Here is a 22,408-nt window from a genome sequence, read left to right on the forward strand (position 1 = left end):
TGTTTTACATATTAGCCCTTTTTCTATAAACTTAGTGCAAATATAATATTTATAATACGATAGTTTTTGTAAAATATTTTGTTGAGTTTATTTTTTTTCGAAAGAGAAATATATATAATAATAGAGTGTTGAGAAACATCCCCTCTCAACATGGGTACAATGACGTAGTCAACAAAAGCTGACAAAAACCTCCCAAACTACCTGAACGAACACCCACAAAATAACCAAACGCCTACCCACTAGCAAGGACCTTGTTCAAGTCGAAAAAACAGCGATTGAATGGCCGCACGACACCTACCGAACATAGACCCAACTAATCGAGCAACCAAAAACTCAAACAATCAAGAACCTACAAGAGTCATAGTGCCGAGACCCAAGAAAAACTAGACAGAAAAAATAAAATAAAATAAAAAAGCAACCAGTGTTGAGTTCGTTTTTTTTTGTTACATGGAGGGGCTTAGCCCCATAGTTCATTTTTTATGCTCAATCAAATATTAAACTTGCAGTGTTATATATGAAATTAGATATGTGGTTATCAGTGGCGGAGCTAGGACTTTTGTAGAGCCTGGGCAAGGTTAAGCCTAAATTTAACTGCTCACACCTGACGTCTAACCTAGGGTTATGAATTGCGGTTGTGATCGCAATTGTAGGTGTTGCTGTTGCGGTGTTGCGATGTGAATCTCAAAAAGTAAAAATTTATATATAATTATTATAAATATTTTATTTATAATAGTAGATTGTTTTTTATATTTTATTTCATCTCAAAAATACTTTAAAACTAAAAATAATACAATGACCCTTATATTAATTTTAAATAAAACATTCAAACATATAAAGTATAACAATGCTTTCATACGTGCAAAAAAAAAACAATGCTTTCAATTTATTGAACTTTAGAATTGTGACACCTGAGTTAAAGAAACAAAAGAAAATACTTGATGTACCGACAGTGTAAAGTTTTTTACACCGTCAACCAATCAGATTTCTTAAATGTGAGAAAATATAATTTTTTTTATTTAATTAAGTTGAGTTACATGATAAACCTTTGAAATCTAATTGGTTGATGATACGTCAAAATAAACTCAAGAAACAATGCTTTCATTGTCTAAGCATTTTGAATAAATATTTTTGGTTGCTCAATCTAGGCTTGTCCTTTTTTTTTTATCAATTAATGAAGTATTTCATTTAAAAAAAAAAGCCAAGGCCCAAAGTGTCAAATACAAACGAGGAGAAAAAAACTGAAGCTACAAAGCAATGCATAAGATATTTTGACAAAAAAAAAAGCATAAAATATGAAATAAGTGCCCTGCCACCTGTTAGAATGCAAGGCATTGAGTAAAGTAAAGTAATCAATAAGACCATTTACAATGGTTCAACACCCTCAACACCACTTTTTCTCTTCTCAACACTCCACATCATTTTCTCTCTCCAATTCAATACTCATTCAACTTTTACCCACTCCAATGATTTTTCATTCAACACCAACACCCTACCCCACCACTTTTTTATTTCATATTTTTATTTAATTTTATATTTTTATTTTTATGATTTACATAAAATTACAATTATCGATTTAAATTAATTAAAAATATTAAACACTTAACAATTTAATTTTTTTTAAATATAGACAATAATTTATTTTATTTCCTTAACTTAAAATGCAAGGCTAATAGAAAGATAATAATAATAGTGAAAAACTTGGTTTTTTTTTTCTGTGTCCAAATCAAACGAACCAAGTCTTTATTTATAGAGGAAAAAAAATCATGAATTTTGGTTAAAATATTTTTTCCAAATTTTTTTTTTTACAATGAAATAATTGAGTTCAAAATATTAAGATGATAAAAATCCAGAAAACGAATCAGAAGCCAACACGTGGCTCACCCAACAACCTTATCTCTTTCTCTCTCCGCGTCCCAGGATCCTCACGCGCCCTGTCGGTGCGTGTGGTGCAGACCAGGTTATCTTCTCCAATTTCCTTTTCAGTTTTCACCTTCCTCCCACCTACACGCCCCTCCCTCAAATCTCATGGCCAAAATCAGTTTCAGTTGCCTAGAAATCCCTCCTCCTTCCTCCCACACCCCTCCCACTCAACTATTTTTGCTAACGGAGCCAAGCTCGGGAGCCCAGGCAAGCGCCCAGGGTCGCCGGACGGTGGCTCCGCCACTGGTGGTTATGTTCTAATGACTTGGAGTTATCAACATAGTACAAGAAACACTATCGTCCCATTTCATTTTTTACATTATGTTTCTTTCTTTTCTGCCATGTTCTACTACGTCACCAAACATTACATTTGAGCCCGTTTGGTTACCATTCTTTTTCCTTTCCATAAAAAGTAAGTGTGCTCGCAACTAGCACGCATTCTAACATGTGTCGTTGTCAGTCGTTCTATTTAAGTATTTTTCAGTCAAAGAAAAATGTGTTTTCAAATTTTATAAAGTGTGTTTAGAAATCATGTTTTTGATTCATCGGAAGATTGTTTAGAAAACATGTCAAGTGTTTATTTATAATATTACCCACTATGAAACTTCATTTATAAAAGTGATTTGTCTTTTATTTATTTAAACAATGTTCATTTTTTAATACTTAATTAATTTCTACATCTTTTCAAAATAGAATTGTTTTTTAAATTCAATTTTATCAATCACAATTATATGAAAGCGACTTCACTTTACTCGATGTAATAATTCATCAGACATTAAAGGCCCTGGATTTATATGGGTTGATAATTAATAGGGGTCCATCAATAATACTCCCTCCGTTCCTGATCTTTTGTTGTTTAAGGTTATGCACATTGTTTAAGAGTGCAATCATTGATATATTTGTTGACATAAACATCTCTATTTAATGTTCTCTTATAGTGAAGAGAGAGAATAATAGTTATTGGTTAAGAAATTTGTTATGATTTTGATTGGTGAAAATAAGAGGTGGTAGGTGAGAGGTATAGTATTAAATGAGGGTATATATAGAATAAATTGAGAAAAAATGCATTGGATTTGTAAAACAACAAAAGTTTTGGAATTTAGGCCAAAAGTTAAAACAACAAAAGATTAGGAACGGAGGGAGTAGCTCTCTAAGACTCTAACCCACCGGCTGTTGTTTAACTGTTTAAACTTTAAAGCGGTCTTGAGCAATTATTTTCACGGTTTAAAATTTAAATTGTGTTGGAACGAATAAAAATCCAATAATGTTTTATTCACCAATCATTTCCACCTCCACCTTGGGAGGTAGTGAAGGAATGAGAGAGAAATTAGTGATATGATATGTGATGTGACAGGAAATGCAGAGAGAGATAGGAAGAAAAATAGGTGGAAATGAGATGGAAGAGAAAGTGAGGTGTGTATATATCATCACTCATAAAAATCACACCAAACTAACCCTTGGATCAGAAATGAAATAAATTTTAAATTATTGTTTGTTCACACCTTTAGAAAGATATATGGATGAAGTGAGAAAAATGAGTAGTATAATATATGATTCAATAGGGTCAGTGGTGAAAGGCAAGAAGAAAAACAAGGTAAAAATGAATCGTAAGAAAAGTGAGGTGTGAATATAGGATTAGGATCCTCTCCCGCAAGGACCCCGTGCAGCAAAAATCTGGACCACACAATCTGTCACATGGCAGCAAGGAATAGGCCATTTTTTAAAACATATTTTATGCGAAACCAACCACAAACTGTTCTATATGTAGTATATACTACATTACTATATATGGCGGTACTTGGTAGCTTTCTCCATATTCATCCACTTAAGAAAGCGAGCACTTGTAGTACTTCTCTACCAGAATGGCTCCAGTAGCAAGCAAAAACACCTCCTCCTCCAACTCCAAGCTTCACATAGCCATGTTTCCATGGTTTGCGATGGGTCATATGACTCCTTACGTCCACCTCGCCAATGAGTTAGCAAAAAGAGGCCACAAGATCACATTTTTGCTACCAAACAAAGCACGACTCGCACTGCACCACCTGAACCGTTATCCAAACCTCATCACCTTCCACATCATCACCGTTCCAAACGTGGATGGCCTTCCTCTCGGCACCGAAACTGCTTCCGAGATCCCCCTTTCCCTGAACCACCTTCTAGTCGTAGCCATGGACAAAACACGTAACCAAGTGGAGCAAGTAATGAAATCAACAAAACCTCACTTTGTGTTATTCGACGTCGCGTATTGGGTGCCAGAAGCCGCTAAAAAACTTGGTATCAAAACAATCTGCTACCATGTTGTTTCCGCAATGAGCATGGCTATGTCATTCGTACCTGCAAAGATTATTCCCAAGGACAGACCCCTCACGGTGGAGGACATGAGCCAACCACCGCCAGGGTACCCTTCCTCCTCAAACTCAAAACTAGTCCTTCGCCGCTACGAAGCAGAACAACAGATGTTCGCTTCTATTCCATTTGGAGAAGGTGGAGTTACACTTTACGACCGTACTACAACGGGTTTGAGAGAATGTGATGCCATTGCAATCAAAACAACCACAGAGGTTGAAGGTTGTTTCTGCGACTACATAGCAATTCAATATCATAAGAATGTTCTTTTAACTGGGCCAGTTTTATCTGAAGAGGCTGAGGGAGAAGAGTTAGAAGAACGTTGGGCCAAGTGGCTCGATGGGCTTGGGCTTGGGCTTGGGCTTGGACTTGGACCCGTTGTGTACTGTGCATTTGGGTCACAGGTAATATTGGGAAAGGCCCAATTCCAAGAGATACTGCTAGGGTTAGAGATTTCAGGTTTTCCATTTTTGGTGGCTCTGAAGGCTCCGGAAGGTTGCGCAACCGTTGATGAGGCGTTGCCGGAGGGGTTTGAAGAGAGGGTGAAGGGAAGGGGAATGGTTTCGAGAGGGTGGGTCCCACGGTCGTTGATCTTGAAGCATGGTTCAGTGGGGTGCTTTGTGAGTCATTGTGGGCATGGTTCGATGTGGGAGTCTTTGATATTTGACAAGCAGATGGTGGTGGTCCCGCACATGGCTGACCAAGTGATGAATTCCAAGTTGGTTGTTGATGAGCTGGAAGTGGCAGTTGCGGTGGAAAGAGGGGAAGATGATGGGTGGGTTTCCAAAGAGGGATTGAGTGAAGCCATTAAGTCGGTGATGGAGGAAGGTAGTGAGTTGGGTGCCAGACTGAAAAACAACCAGGCCACGTGGAAGGAAAGGGGTTGGTGTCCAAAGGTATTAAATGGTTACATCGATAGGTTTGTTCAAGAGCTTCATCAAGAGCTACCGTCCAAAGTCATTAATTAATTCAATGCTTTCAAATAAGACAAGTATATTGTAGAAAGACTCACAAAGCAAACTCAATGAAAAGTGATTTCTCTGTAAACTGAATTTCATATCATTCAACTAACAATACAAGTATTTATACAGTACATACACAATACTAACAAAACCATACCCAACAACTAAATGGGCCTTTGAGCAGCCCATACTACCAAGCTTACAAGGCCCAAACTCAATACATCTAACACTCTCCCTTAAACTGAAAATACTACAAGTAGTTTCAGTTTACTTAGCAAGACTACACACTCCTAGTTCATTCCTTAGCTTCACAAATGTAGCAACTTTCAGGGCCTTGGTCATAATGTCTGAGACTTGCTCTTCACTGCTGCAATGAACCAACTCTATTTTTCCTTCCTTGACAAGATCTCTGAGGAAGTGATATCTCACATCTATGTGTTTGCTTCGACCATGTAACACAGGATTCTTGGACAACTTAATGGCTGAGCTATTATCACAGAAAATCCTAGAACACTTGCTTTGAGTAAAGCCAAGTTTGTCTAAGATCCTTCTCAACCATATGCACTGACAGGCACATGAGGCAGCAGCAATAAATTCTGCTTCAGTGGTAGAGAGACTTACCACTGCCTGTTTCTTGGAGGACCAAGCAACAGGACCAGTTCCAAGAAGGAAGACATATCCTGAAGTGCTCCTTCTGTCATCAAGATCCCCTGCATAATCAGAATCAGTGAATGCTATGAGATTCCCTTCACCTCTTCTGTCATAAAAAATTTCCAGTTCACTAGTTCCCTTCAAGTATCTCATTATTCTCTTCACAGCTTGAAGATGTTGCATTGTAGGCTTCTCCATATACCTGCTCACCAAACTCACTGCAAACATAAGATCTGGTCTAGTGGCAGTAAGGTACATTAGGCTTCCCACCATCTGCTTGTACTCAGTAGAATCAACCTCTATTCCACATCCTTGCTTTGACAATTTGCTCCCAGGCACCACAGGGTTATGAACAGGTGTGCTGTTACTCATGCCAAACCTCTCAAGTACTTCTTTGGCATACTTTCCTTGGCTTATGAATATACCTCTGGAATTATGCACAACTTCTACCCCTAGAAAGTAGCTCATCTTCCCCAGATCACTCATGGCAAACTCCCTTTCCATAGACTTCTTAAATTCTTCAAACATGTAGACACTATTACCAGTAAAAATCAGATCATCTACATACACACTCACAATTAACAACTTACCATCATTGCCATTCTTAACAAACAATGTGTGTTTAGAGGGACATTTAGTGAATTCTTCCTTGAGAAAGTAAGACTCAATCTTACTATACCAAGCTCTTGGAGCTTGCTTCAAACCATACAACGCTTTCTTGAGCTTGTACACTTTGTCCTCCTCACCCTTTTTCTGATATCCTAAAGGCTGGTCCACATATACAGTTTCACCAATCTCCCCATGTAGAAAGGCACTCTTCACATCCAGCTGAAAAACACTCCACCCTCTTATGGCAGCAACAGCTAGAATTGTTCTAATTGTGTCCCATCTTGCTACAGGGGCAAACACTTCAGTAAAATCAATTCCATATTGTTGTGCATACCCTTTAGCAACTAGTCTTGCTTTATGCTTCTCAATCTCTCCTTTCTCATTGTACTTAGTCTTGTAGATCCACTTAACACCAATGCTCTTGGAACCAGCTGGTAAAGGAACTAAATCCCAAGTTTTGTTCCTCTCAATAGCCTCAATTTCATTATCCATAGTAGTCCTCCACTTCTCATCTCCCACTGCCTCTTGAAATGAGACAGGATCAGTTGAGGAACAAAGAACAGAAAAACTGAATCCTTCCTCCTCACTATCAAGTTCTTCACCACTCACAAATTCCCTCATCCAATTTGGTTGAGTTACATTTCTCTTTCCCCTTGCACTTCTTCCTTCCCCAGTGCCTTGCATTTCAGAAGAAACTGTACTATCAATAGCTCTACAGGGAGTTGAGGTAGTTGCTGCTGCTTGTTCTGCTTGTGTTGAATTTGAGGTAGCTGCTGCTTGTATTGAAGATACTTCCATAGTTTGATCAGATTGGTTTGCAATTGGAGCAACCTGAGCAACCTGATCATTTCTTTTTTCCTCCTCTCCAAGGTCCACTAAGTCACTGCTACTCTCTTTTTCACCACTCCAATCCCATTTATTCTCCTCATCAAACACCACATCTCTACTTGTGATGATCCTTTGCTGTAAAGGATCAAACAACCTATATGCCTTGGACTCTTCACTCACTCCAAGTAGGACACATTTGATGCTTCTACTGTCAAGTTTTTTCTTGTGGACTCCAGGGGCATGCACATGAGCAGTGCAACCAAAAATTCTGAAGAAATGCACAGAGGGTTTCACCACACTCCAACTCTCCTCTGGTGTCATGTTTTTCACTGCCACTGTTGGACTCCTATTCTGTATGTATACAGCCCAATTCACAGCTTCTGGCCAGAACATTTTTGGAACATTCTTCTCAACTAACATGCTCCTTACCATGTTCATTATAGTACGATTCTTCCTTTCAGCTACCCCATTCTGCTGTGGGGTATATGCTGCTGTCAGCTGCCTTTTGATGCCACTTTGATTGCAGAACTCAGTAAATTCTGTAGAGGTGAACTCCCCACCTCTATCAGTTCTTAAACACCCTATGGCTTTATCACATTCATTCTCAACAACAGCCTTAAATTTCTTAAAGGTATCTAGAGCAGCTGATTTTTCTGACAGAAAATATACCCATGCTTTCCTACTGAAATCATCAATAAAGGTGATAAAATACCTCTTGTTGCTGTTTGATTCAGGCTGAATAGGTCCACATATATCTGAGTGAATCAGTTGCAACTTCTTATGTGCCCTCCAAGTACTCTGTTGTGGAAAAGGGTCTCTATGTTGTTTTCCTTTGCAGCAACTATCACACACTTTGCTTGATGCTTCTAGTTTGGGTAATCCTTTGACCATAGTTTTCTGAGATAAGATCTTGAGTCCACTAAACCCCAAGTGTCCATATCTCCTGTGCCAGAGATTAGTAACATCATCTTGAGTCACCTTGTAGCAACTGGGAGTGAGTACACTTGCTAAGATAGCAAACATCCTATTTGAGGACATTTTTGACTGCATAATGAGACCCTTTGCAGGATGATAAACCCTGCACCATCCTCCTTGAAAGCTAATGCTGAGACCTCTTTGTTGCAATTGTCCTACACTTAGCAAATTATTCTTCAGATCAGGGATAAAGTAAACCTCAGTTATGACTTGGTTTAATCCTCCCACTTGCAATTTAACACTTCCTTTCCCTTTCACAAGCATTCTGGAATCATCTCTCAGTTTGACAGTTGTGGTAAAATCTTCATCAAGATCATGAAACCATTCCTTAGTTCCACACATATGATTGCTACATCCAGAATCCAAGAACCATACTTTGCCTTTAGTGGATTCTTCTTCTGCATCTGTATGTGCCATTAGCAATAGCTCTTCTTCATCATCGTTCATTTCTGCATAGTTGGCACTTTCTTCCCAGCTTGGACATTCATACTGAAGATGACCCAGTTTGTGACATCTGTAGCATTCCATATTCTCTTTATTGAAGGAGTTTCTTCCTCTCCCTCTACCAGTTCTGCCAAATCTTCCTCTGCCCCTTCCTCCTGTTCTACCACCAGAATTAGTCACCTTCAAGGCTTGTTCCTCTTATTTATAGCCTTTCATCCTCTGCTCATGAACCAAGAGACTACTTTGCAACTGATCAACAGTGACGGTATCCACATTGTTGGATTCCTCAATAGAGCACACAACATAGTTAAATCTTTCGGTCATTGACCTCAAGATTTTCTCTACAATCATGGTCTCTGTCACAGATTCACCTTGAATCTTCATCTTATTCACAATTACTAAGGTTCTTGCAAAGTAATCATTGACAGACTCACCTTCTTTCATGCCAAGAACCTCAAATTCACGCCTGAGAGCTTGCAGTTGAGCCCTCTTCACCTTGCTAGAACCCTGATACTTCATCCTCATCGAATCCCAGATGTCTTTTGCTGTATCTTTGCACAAGATTGTCTCCATAATGCTTCTCTCAATGGCCTGAAACAAGTAATTCTTGGCCTTGAGATCCTTCAGCTTCAGATCCTCATGAGTCTTGGTTTGTTCAGGGGTTGGATTTGGTTGCAGAGCCGGCACTCCTCCTTCAATCAGCCCCCAATACTCCTTTGATCTCAGCAAATTCTCCATAAGCATGGCCCAATGATCATAGAAGCCATCGAATTTCGGTACCGAAGGTTGAAGAAAGTTCGATTCCTTCGATTCTGCCATGAACGTTCTTCTTCCTTGCGCACCCTCCTTCTCTTCCTTCTGATGATGAAATTCTTCTTCCTTCACGTTATCACCTTCCTTCTGGACTTCACTACACTCAAACGAAAACTGCGGTTTTCTGGTTCAGGCCCCTTACGGAGCTCTGATACCAATTGTAGAAAGACTCACAAAGCAAACTCAATGAAAAGTGATTTCTCTGTAAACTGAATTTCATATCATTCAACTAACAATACAAGTATTTATACAGTACATACACAATACTAACAAAACCATACCCAACAACTAAATGGGCCTTTGAGCAGCCCATACTACCAAGCTTACAAGGCCCAAACTCAATACATCTAACATATATATGATTCATTCACACTAATCAAAAGTGGAAATATGTTATGAGAGATATCTTTAACTAAGAAGAGAGATATAAGAAAAAAACATGAACTTGTAATGGAGTGAAAAATAAAATAAATGTGAATGAATCGTATATGCGTAGAGGTGTAGCATGAAATGAAGTACTTGTTTGCATTAAATTTGTGTTAAATAAAGGTGTCTTTGATTTATAGACACTTAAGACCTGTTTGATTCTGTTTTTATTTTATTATTTTTGAAAACTGTTTCATAAGTCAATTTTATAAAATTGTTTTTGAGAAGAAAGTAAATAAAAAACCTGTTTAATTATTCTATTTTGAAAACTGTTTTGAGAATAAAAACACACAAAAAATCTGTCTGGTAAATTTGATTTTAAAGCATGTTTCGAAAATTATAAATTGGAAAACTTGTTTGATTGAATAGTTTTTTAGTTATGAATTTATTAAATTAAAAGAGAAATATACTCTATCTCTTTCAAAATAATATCTTTCAGTTAATTTTTTTTAACCATGTATCTCTGTAGTTAATTATTGTGAGATTAATCTCTCGTTTTACTATATGCACATTAAATGTAGGAGGCTGACTAATAAGTTTTTTTTCATTCGTTAGAAATCAAACTCTCAATCACTTAAATAAGAGACGAAGTTGTTTTAATTTCCAATTGTCACCAAAAAAATAAGAGACGAAGTGGTGAACTACTATATCAACCCACTTAATTACATATTTTAGTTAAATGCAACCAACTTATTAACATATACACGCCCCATTTAAAAAAAAAATCTACCAAATAATTCATTGACTTTTCAACATGTTATCTAACTTCACCTTGGTCTGAATTAAATATTTTCCACCAAAAGATATACCTCATTTTATATACTTCAATTATAGGATCACGATTTCAACCACAAGACCAAAAAGAAGTCACTTGCCCCATGTAGAATCATAGGATTTCAAATGAAAAGTTGTTCTCCGTGTTTGTCCCGAGTTTTGAAATAAAAAACCAAAACTGAAAAAAAAAACATATTAAAAAAAAATATTTTATTTTAGTTGTTCTCTATTTTTTGTTCTAAAAGCTAAAAAACTGAAACTGTTTTTGGAACAATGGTATTAAAACACTTAGAGCATCTTCGATACTAGTTTTTTGATGTGAATTCTTAAATTAAGTACTAAGAACTAGGTTATTCAGCATGACTGATGTGAAGTTTTTAGTTTTTAAAAATAAGAACCAGTTCTTATTTAAGCAATTTTACTTTATGAGTTCTTAGCATAAAAAAAATTCTCTCTCATCTAAATGCTTTATTACTTTATAATTTTTTATTTTATTGTTTTATGAAAATAAAAATAAAAATAATGTGGTGTGGTGGGACCAGATAAATAGTGCTGATAAGTCAAAGTTAAGAACTTGTGGTTAGAGCGAAATATGCAAAAGTTGCTGAGAGTTGCTTAGAACACATGTGGCAGTACAAGCCCACGTGAATAACGCGTATATCGAACAAGTTTTTAAGTTTTTTTTTTATTTTTAGTTTTTAAAAACAGAAATCAAACATACTCTTAAACTCTTTTTTTTATAGTCTCCTAATATACAAACAAAATATTGTATAAGATTGCACAACCTCAAAATGACCCCTCTTGAACCAATTACGTGCTTTTTTTTTTTGTTTTAGTTTGGCCCAAACCAAATAATCAATAGTACCCTACCCCTGAATTCTTCCACAGCCTCCTTGCCCTCTGTCACAACCACCGCCATGGCCACCAAATCTTCTCCCCACCGATCACCACCACTCTCTTCCTCCACCTCCTCTCCACCACTCTCCCTCCCCCATATATCATTGAACCCTAATCATAGTGATGTTAATTTATACTACAATTCTTTTTAAAATCTAGTACAATTTTATTTGTATTTTGGGAACTTAAGTTGCCCAAGTATATTTTTTTTAAGTTGTATCATGGATAAGACTGAGAAATAAATGTGCTTTTATATGTGTCGGGTTTTAAAGTCTCGTACCATAAAAGCATAACAGTTGTACTGGATTTTTAATACCCGCTCGCTTAACTATGAAGAAGCAATATCTTAGAAAATTAGGTGAAAATTGGGTTGTCTAAATGACCCATGGTAAAATTTGGGTTAAATAACCCATTGTCTAGGTGGACCAATCACATTTAAGATAAATTTGTTGAATTTTTTAAATTTCATTTATTAATTGATTTAGGGTTAAATATGTTTTTGTCCCTGATTTATATAAATAAATCTAAAATGGTACCTGAAAAAAAAACACAGGTTTTAGTCCTTAAAATTAATTTTCACATCTATTTCGGTGCCTCCAAAATTTATTTCATTAAATTTAGTCCTTCTCTCCTCATAGTTATTTCAAAACCTAGAAATTTATATCTCACCCAAAACTCAAAGAATGCAGCCATGGGATTCTTAGCTCACTTGGTTTCATGTTGTTGTGTTCTTAAAATTGAAATATAGAATAATGAATTTGGCAAATGATTTTTATGTTTCGTGAATTCATGTTTGCTTTGCTTCATGTAGATCTCTATAAAATCAAATCTTCTCATGTTTTGAGCATGAGATATATACTTCAACAGTTCAACAGTTACTTGCAAAGGATATAAAATCGAATTTGCTGTGTTTCATATTCTTCCTCTTTATTGGATGAATTTATGGATTTCGATATAAATTTGTGGGTTTTGAAATGATTATGAAGGAAGAATGACTAAATTTAATGGAAGAAATTTTGGAGGGACCGAAATTGTCACATACGTTTTATGACATTATAAGGATCATTTTAGATTAAATCAAAAAATTCAAGGACTAAAACTTTTGTGTTTTTTTAGGTACTATTTTATATTTGTGTGTATAAGTTAGGGACTAAAAACACATTTAACCTAAATAAATTAATAAATAAAATATAAGAAATTCAACCAATTTATCTTAAATGTGAATGGTCCACCTAAACCATGGGTTATTTAACCCAAATTTCACCGTGGGTCATTTAGACAACCCCGTGAAAATTGGGTTGGTGGGAGGTTTTTTTTTTAAGTTAACCTCTTGCCCAGTTTTCAATACACATTGTTGCTATTTTTTTAGGGCAGGTGCACATTAGATGGACCTTTTTTTTAAAGGAAAATAAAACAAACAACTAAGCCAAAGAATCTTACAGCAAGAGTGGAATCCAGCTAGAGGAAGGTTGGCTCCAGACTCGCTGTGGCACACCATCCCTCGCCGCTTGACAGGCCAAATGATCTGCAACTATATTCCTATCGCGGGGCGTTTGTAACAACATAACGTGCCAGTCCCACTTTAACATGTTTCTCACTCTGAGAATTTCCTCCCTTGCCTAAAATTGATCCACCTCACCATTTGCCTGAAGCACATCCACCACACTTGCACAATCAGTGCAACATAGCACATCACGATAGCCTTGGTCCCAACTATGTTGCAGGCCTAGTTCAACCGCAAGTACCTCAGCCAAGAACACTGATTCCGTGCTGTGGAACGCCGGTCCAGTTTTCCATACCCATTGTTGCTATTTGCTAAGGCTATTCATAGAGTGGATAAATAGAATAGTTCAAATAAAACCAATCAAATTAGTTCATATTATAATTAATTCGGTTCATTTCAAAATTAATTAGATATACATGCTCAATTTTTTCAGAAGATAATTGAAGTTTCACTTTTTTTATCAATTAGATTCACTTTACAAACACCATGGTCATAACAATAAAAATAAAACTGATGAAAAAGTAAAATTTGTATGAATTATTTACAAAAAAAATATCCCCAGAAAAGAAAAACAATGTCTTCTACAGGGTGCACTAATAACAAATTTATACTTTAGTAAGTACGACTGGAATTTTAGGCAAGGCCAAATGAACTATATACATGATCAGACAAATTTTACTAATATCCAATGGAAAACAATATCTTCAAGAAAAGCTCTGAACGAATTAACATGATAGGTTAGATCACAAAGAAAAAAGTTGATATATGACGACTAAAGTCTCTTTAATTCAATTGCTGCAGTTGGAAGTACTAGAAGAACTGCATTGAAATTTCATGGTCAACCAAAATTATATATTAAATCTCAAAAATTATATATAACCGCCGCTTCAGCGCCAAAAAATTTCAAGGCAATCCAAGCTTAAGTATGAAACAAAATCTCAATCAAAAGGGCGCTTTGTCATTACTACCAACTCTCTTGCAGAACAGAGGCAAAAGGTCTCAAATTTACAGTGAAGAGAGACATCATTGTCTGGGTCCATATGAATTAGTACACCATCTCTGAAAATAAATTTAAAATCAAGCTTCAGTGACTCGTTCGGAGCTATGTCTTTGCCTGCAGCTGTATGAGGGCTTGTTGAGTGAGAAATACATTCAGCTGGCAATCCTGGGTCTCTGGGATGACAAGCTCTCAGGTCGGAACAGTCAAGAGATGCTCCATTCCGTTCATGACTTGAGGTTTTATCTGATGAAACACTGAAATCTTTGGCCAAGTAAAAATTTCTAACTGCGGAAATAAGATCCACAGACAATGATGCCACAGCATCATGGACATCTTCCACTGTACAATGGCTATTATTCAACCCACATTCTTGAACAAGTAATTTCCGAGTCAAATTATAGAGACTGGATAGACATTGAGGGCAACATTGATACAAACAAATAACCCCAGATTCAGCAGGATCACTTCCCTTGATTGGAGGGACATTAATGTCTATAACATTATCATCTTTACCACAGTTACCATTACTATATTTAGCACCAGTCTCAGCAGAGGACAAGCTGAGGGATGGGTTAGAGATTGTCCTGGAGTTACCAAGCTTAACCCCCTCTGGTTCACAGGCACTAATAAGACCATTTTCAGAAAGGGTAATAGAGGGAATGAATGTAGATTTACTCGAGACTTTTGACAACCCACATTCTCCATTTTCAGAAAGGGAAACAGAGGGAGTGAGTATGGATTCATTCAAGTCTTTCGCAGACCTGAATTCTCCACTCACCACTGCAAAATTTTCAGATGTTAGTGTTTGTTTCCCATTTTCCTGATTTATAGATTGTTCAACAGGTAGGTTTACAGCACAAGAGCTATTAAACTGCTTATCTGAAAAGGAATGGTTTTGAAGAGATCCTGTAGAACTTGCATTTATACTGACATGAGGAAGACTACTTAAATCATCATTTCGGTCATTCAAGGAAAGACATCCAGTTGTTTCAGCAGGAATTCCCTTGCAACTTCCGTCCTGCCTCTCTAAACCATCATCGCCCATAGGAACAACCAAATGACAATCCACGCCTTCGGCTTGGTGATCCCCAGATGTGAGATGGCTGCACCTAATATTTTCTGGCATAGCCTTTGTCACAAGTTCTGGGGAATCCTGCTCTAGACTGAAATGACCGAACCACTATTAGAGACAAGACAACAATATACACAATAGAGGGGAGAGAGAGAGAGAGAGAGAGAGAGAGAGAGAGAGAGAGAGAGAGAGAGAAGCAGGTAGGGGGGAGAGGGATACCTTAGCAATGAATAAGCCCAGTTATTGACCATATCTTCCAGATAAGCTACTTGCGATAAAATGCGAAGATATTGATATCTGTCTTTCCCAGCTTGAATTTTTGCATTAACTTGTCCAACCAAAATCTCAAGAACATCACGTACCTGAAGGGAAACTTCCCTAACAGACGTGTAAGCACCTTTGTAAGCTGATAAACCAACAGCAACCAAGCCTCTGACTAATCCAGATCTTTCTTTGCTTTTTATGCCACTAGATATACAAGAAACCATGACCTTGTCTTGTGAATTACAAGGACGAATTATACAGGAATTAAAAGGCCAGCCCTTCCAGGGTCCACTTACATCAGCAGAAGGACCATCTTTGAGTTTTGATGTGACCCAACAAAGTTCAGCAAAATGTGGGTATCGAAGAATTTGATACCCAAATGTAGATATTGCCAACAACAGGGTTGACTTTCCCTTCATTGACCTACTGTTGGGCGGGGCAGGAACTTTGGTAAATGATTCAGGACATTTATCCTCATTAACTGATCCAGTATTATTTCTTGTAAGTTCACCATCTTTACAAACTCCAATTGAATCATAGGTTCTGTACCCCCTTTTGCCACTCGTATGACTATGAGATCTCTGATAAATAAACTGAATCTGCTGCTCAACTAAATTTCTCAACAGCTCTACTGCAGAATGTTGGATCACCGCCTCCCGATCAAATTTCCCATCAAAATGCAGAGAGAACTGAGGAATTGTCTGCTCCAAAGGAATTGAATGGTTGTATTTTGACTGATACGTTTGGAAGAATTTCTTTACTTTACATGGAAGTTGAGTATAAGGAACTTCTGAGGTAGCCTGTTGGCACAAGAGAAAAAGTAAATATAATGATGATCCAAAACTTGATATATGAGTTGGTACTTAAATCTCACAAGCTTCAGTGGAAGTCTCATCATCACAATTCATATTTTTCTCTCTCTCTCTCTCTCTCTCTCTCTCTCGCTTCCTTTCTCCTACCCCTTAATGGCACACAGCAATTGAGCTTCAGGAGATCATTTTATTTTGTGCAAGAACTTTTTTAATAAATAGCATAAAGATCAGGTTAATTTATCACAATGAATAGCCTATTATTTGTTCCATTGATGTTTCTTTTCTTCTGGATTGTTTGTCTTTTCCTTTTTATATTAAGAAGGAGCCTTTATCCTCTAAATTCTTTATCTCTACTCAACGGCTTTCTTCTTTTATAAATAATAAAAGAGAAAATCAATAAACTGGTTATACAAAGGCTATCAATCACAGGCAAGATAAACATCCATACCAGAATTATCAGTGATGTCGACACACCAATGGACTCCACCTGCTCAATGAATGACATCCAGGCATATGAAGCCCTTCCACTGGCTTTGTCTTGGGCCAGATCACCTGACTTGTCTTTCTCTACATTGAACATCTTTTCCTTCTCAGTAACTTGGCTTGGTTTAGAACAAGAGTTTGCCATCTCAGGAGATCGGCGATTTGTTGAGCAGGAATCGGTGTTTCTAGAAATTTGGACCTGTGTCTCTATAGCCCACAAATCTATTCTTGGCATGAATACAACACATGATTGCATGCAAGCACATTTCGCTGCAACATGGAAATACAAGTGTTAAATTCAGACAGACCTGGCTATTCCTCATAAAGAGCTACTAATTCAATTTATTTGGAAGCCTGAGTTAAAAAATCACAACTTCATAAACATCAAACAATTTGTTCAAAGCTTATTTAATCTCTAGAGTTTTATAACAGGCAATATAATCTAGTCGATTGAGTTCCTCATAGTAGCTAGGTAAGATTCAAAACTTGCCTTATTAGTATATAATAAGAGAGTGAAGCTGGAAGTATAAGTGTTAGATACAATGCAGCATTTCATCATACATGAATGGAAGTGAACATATAGAGAAAATTATGAAGGATTATTGTCTTTAATCTATGTATTTGATTGTAGGACTAAAAAAATGAGTACATAGAATACTTAAGGGGGTTTGAAAGCAGATAAAAAGGATACCACATGGGTTCTGTTAATCAGTCATAAGACTTCATCATATTTTAGGCTCTGTGACCAACAATTAGAATGCTAACAACAAAATTAGGAGAGAGAAGAAGTACTTAATATTTGTGCAATCCCTTGTACTACATCTCCATGACCTTCTTGAGAAATAGTTGCCATATCAACCTTCTGAATTCCAACATTTCCATTAAAGCAGTAAAGAAGGCAAGATGCAAGATGTCTTTGACCAGATCTGGGATTTCCAGCAATCAATACACGAAATCCTGATTTGTTAGGCAATGCAAATGATAAACCACTGCGCATGCCAACGCGGTGCTTTATAGAGGGTTCAAATTTCATCATGTTATCATCAGTATCATCTACACCATCAAGAGATCCAGCAAAACCACCATCCGCAGACAAAATTCCAGAACAAGCGAGCTGCCTCTCTAGCTCGGCAGCAATATTTGTTTCTTCGAGAAACTTATCAACATGCAACCACCAGTGATCAATAGGCATTTTCTTTTTATCTAATGCAGCAATCATGACATTCTTAATCATTGTTACAGCTCTAGATATAGGAGGAGGCAACCATACACGTTCATCAAGAAAAAGAGATATGAGAAGAGTGCATAATGACCGTAACAAACACGGAACAAGGTGGATGGGAAGAGGGGAGCACTTTACATCATTAGCAGCATTTCCAGCTTCTCTCTGGGAGCATGGTGGTGGGGAACACGATAAAGCCTCCAACCAATCCCTCTCCTCCACCACAAATGATGGAAGAGGAAGATTCCTACAGCCAGAATTTTTCTCTTGTGCAGCAGATAGCACTTCTTGCAAAGGGAAATTCCTCTTCAAAGCATTAATTGCCGCTTGAGTACAGAGAGCCTGGAGATCAGTACCAGCAAAGCCAGGAGTTTTTCTTGCAATCCACTCGAGCAAGGATCCGTTAATTGGTTTTGGCCATCTCTTTGTGTGTAGTGATAGAATAGCAGCTCTGTCCTTAACTGATGGCAATGGAAAATAAATTTCACGATCAAATCTTCCTGGGCGCCGAAGTGCTGGGTCAACAGCGTCAGGGCGATTTGTTGCACCAATTACTACAACTGAACCCCTAGATTTCAAACCATCTAACAGAGCAAGTAATGTTGACACAACAGAACTATGTGTCTGATCTTGCTGCCTAGTCCGCACAGGTGCCAGTCCATCTATCTCATCAAAGAATATTATAGAAGGTTGGCATCTTTCAGCAACCTGAAATAATAGTCTTAGTTGACGCTCAGCATCACCCACATATTTTCCCAAGCAATCTGCACCTTTGCGTGCAAAATATGCAATCCGTTTATCTCCAGAAGCACATGCACCTATCAATGCCCGGACCACTAAGGTTTTCCCAGTTCCAGGATATCCATGCAACAGAACACCTCTCGGGGGTGTGAGCCCTATATTATCAAAGAACTCAGGATATAGTAGAGGTAAAATAACAACTTCCTTCATACACTGGATGACATCTTTAAGCCCAGCAACAGATTCCCATCCCTGAAATGATTTATCGCTGGAAGAGTCTGAACAACCACCAATGTATACTGGCGCTATTCTCATTAGATCACGATGAAGTCTTTTATTCTCACGTTTCAAAAATTCTTCATCCTCACCACAATTTTCTAACCATCTCTCTTCTGCTTCAATGTCCTTTTTCCAGGCATCGTTTGAAATCTTCCTCATCTTCATTTTCTTAGCCTTCAATTTCTTTATCCGGTCAAAATATTTATTACCGTGAGGTTGGAAGAGATGCCGATGATCTGTGCAGGCTATAAGAAATTTGCGATGATCAAAGATGCAAGCGTTTGCCCTTGCACAAGGCTGAAAAACAAACATAGCAAGTTAGTTCTGAAAAAGGTTGGCATAAAAGAAATTATTTTATTGTTTGTAAAATCTAAATAAAGGAAGTTTAATATATTTTCTAATGTCAATTTTTGACAGAGAACATGAAGCCAACCAAGTGATATGTTTTTGGACAACGATCAACACGACAACCAATGGTAGCTCCTCGCCTCCCACAACGTGTGCACTTTAATGCTCTTCCTCTACAAAGTGCAGCCCTCACATTTTTTAAGCATCCCAAGCCAGCAAAATAAACCTGTAAAAGCATGTCAAAATAAACAATTTACTTTTACACATGAAAGTTGAATAAGTTGCAAATAGGCAGGTTATTTCAATCTTTCAGCAATTCACTGTGGAAAACAAAACCATTAAGCTGATAAAATTTAACAAAGAGAAGAGAAAGGCTTTCACTCATCTGTCATTGTCAACAATTAAGGAATACATGTTATGAATTAGCAAACAAAACATATGGAGAAATATAAGAGATAGATAAACTTATAAATTGGAACCCCCTTCACTTTGGCTTTATCATGCTCGTGTGCTATAATTGGGATTGGAAAGTTCCACCATGATAAACACCCCCTTGGGAAATAAAAAGCTTCTATACAGATTAAATCATTCATTTGAAATTAATATTTGACTGGCTTTATGATTTATCTAAGAATTTTCTTATTTTTGAGTTATACATACCCTTTAGGTGCCTTACATCATTCAGATTTTTTAGCATTATTAAAATAACAAGACTTTATTTTCCATAGATAGCATCTGACACCAATTCAGAGAAAAACTCTAGGTCAATTAATCTAGTTACAGTGGTGCCCTGCTCTAAGCAGTACTTTGGGCTGATGCTCCATTCAATTATTCCTAGAAAGTTCAATTGTCCAGTGTACTATTCATTATGTGTATATAGTGAACTTCAAAATTACCAAGGGCAGAAATAACATTTAACTATATCGCAATAAGAGTTGGTGACAATCATAACTAAATAACTAATAAAGATATAGGGGTGATAAAAGCCCAATCAAATGGCATTAATATGATAGAGGTGGATTCCATCAGGTAAATGAGAGGAGAAAAAGGTACAGACAAATGTAAGCATAATTTGAAAGCAACATCAAGGCTGCAACAAGATAAGTTTAACTTCTAAATCCTACTTTGTTCAAACTATTGGTAAGTGCTATCAAGATACATGGCTTTGGCAATGTGTTCTGATTACCATGACCATTATTACAATCACATCTACATTTTCACCTAAAAAGAGGACTGTATAACTGTATGGTCTACTGAGACAGATGAGAAACAGAAATGATACACAAACGATTAAAGATAAGGAACATCTTAAGCAAGTGTGCTAGATTATAAATGAGCGATTAGCAACTAAGCATGATAGTTCTATTAAGTCTTAATGTCAAGCTCACATATGCACAGTTTCAAGAATGTCTAGATTTAAATCACACCTCTGGACTCCATACAGCACAGTGCTGATGAACCCATATACGAGCAATACCATTGCGATCATCAACAGGACCCAAGAGGCGCCCTAACCATCCAGGTTCGTCACCAAAGCCGTCCCATATATCATAATTATGCTCCTCTGAAGCCGAAGACCCACTATATGCCTCATTCTCACTCTCACCATTATCATGAACTAATTTTTTGGGAGGTTTACCATCAGTCCCTCCACCACACAAACCACACCTCCTACCCTCTTTAATACGTTGATGGCGAGGCTTGTCATTTGTATCTTGTTTGGACTCATTCAGTCTCACAATATTTGCATCCTGCAAGGTATTTGCATCAATGTGAACCTCTTTATCACCAGATACTTCATTTTCTGTGTTCTCTATCAGAACTCCTGCATCTTCCACAACCTCACTTGCATTTTTGCCATCATTTGCAGTCTCTAATTGATCAGCCTGTTTATCTACAAGTTCCACTGGAGACAGTTCAATGCTGCCATTACACTCCCCTGTTTCCACATTGCCAGATATGTCACTCTCTTGATTTGCTACTGCTGAAGGGGCCTTCCCATTCAATATTTCTATCTGATCCCCAACAGACAACTGTCTTTCCTCCAGTACTGAAGCATTCTCCTCATCTTTGTTCAATGTAAGCTCCACTTCTTGACTCTTAGTCTCATCTAGATTCTCATAAACCTCATTCTCTTCATCTTTACGTCCCTCGTCACGCTTGGTAGCTTTGATCCTCCCTGGCCTCTTTGACTTAACTACTTTGGGCATCCCTTCTTCCTTACCAACCTCCCTACCCTCCACCTCCACCTCCTCATCAACCCTCCTTCCAACACCATCCTCAAACAGCTTCCTTTTCCCACGCCGAGACTCCCTCTCCTTCTTCCCCTTAAACCCTACACTTTTACCCCTCGATCTCAACCTCGCACCCCAACCTCTCCCATCCTCCGCAATGCCAGAACCCCCAGTCACTCTTTCTCCACTCTCACCCTCACCATCATCCTTCACACCCCTCAACGCTCCATTCTTACCCACCCTCCTCGGCTTCTTCTTCGTCGGAGACGGCGAGGGAGAGACATCTAGAAGCACCGGGGCACGCCGAACCCGTGAGCTACGGCGAACACCTCCATCATCACCACCATCATCACCCTCACCCGGATGGTTCCGATTGTACTCCTCCTCGCATATCGCGTCCAATCTCTTCCGCTTCTTCCGAGGCGATCGACCTCCATCCGTCCTCTGCTCCACTGAACCACCAGATTCGCATGATAATCGCATGACAGTACAATCAAAACAATCTCAACACGCAATTTTCACCAAAAATTGTCACGCAGAACCAGAAAATCGGCATTGAACAACGATTCACAATCCACACTGACTCAACAAACAGGAAGCAGAGCTCGAGAGAGCGAAACCCTAGAAATCGATTTGGGGAAAATTGGTTCGATTTGGGGTTTTTGGGTTCTTATAACGATGCTTGAATTTTCTTTCCTCTCATTTTCTTTCTTCTCATTTTTCAGAGTTTTCTTCTCTGAAGCTGAAAATTTTCCTCACTCTCTTTTTTGCTATTTATAAATATCAAAACCCAGAACAACAACT

At 37.7% G+C, this 22,408-nt stretch overlaps 2 protein-coding genes across 2 annotated transcripts; one reads left to right on the forward strand and one right to left on the reverse strand.

Annotated features, from left to right (window-relative positions):
* The first annotated feature begins 3,782 nt into the window (after positions 1-3,782).
* On the forward strand, positions 3,783-5,234 carry LOC130743444 (UDP-glycosyltransferase 79B3-like). Its single transcript, XM_057595698.1, has one exon. It carries the CDS (start codon positions 3,783-3,785, stop codon positions 5,232-5,234), a length of 1,452 nt encoding a protein of 483 aa, XP_057451681.1.
* Positions 5,235-13,979: 8,745 nt separating this feature from the next.
* Positions 13,980-22,359, reverse strand: LOC130748994 (uncharacterized). Its single transcript, XM_057602244.1, has 6 exons — positions 20,798-22,359; positions 19,456-19,596; positions 17,573-19,319; positions 16,746-17,050; positions 15,441-16,285; positions 13,980-15,312 (listed from the first exon to the last, which is right to left on the reverse strand). Exons 1-6 carry the CDS (start codon positions 22,085-22,087, stop codon positions 14,088-14,090), a joined length of 5,553 nt encoding a protein of 1,850 aa, XP_057458227.1. The 5' UTR covers positions 22,088-22,359; the 3' UTR covers positions 13,980-14,087.
* Positions 22,360-22,408: the final 49 nt, after the last annotated feature.

Source organism: Lotus japonicus, chromosome 3 (genome assembly GCF_012489685.1).
Source record: "Lotus japonicus ecotype B-129 chromosome 3, LjGifu_v1.2".
NCBI classification, from domain to species: domain Eukaryota; kingdom Viridiplantae; phylum Streptophyta; class Magnoliopsida; order Fabales; family Fabaceae; genus Lotus; species Lotus japonicus.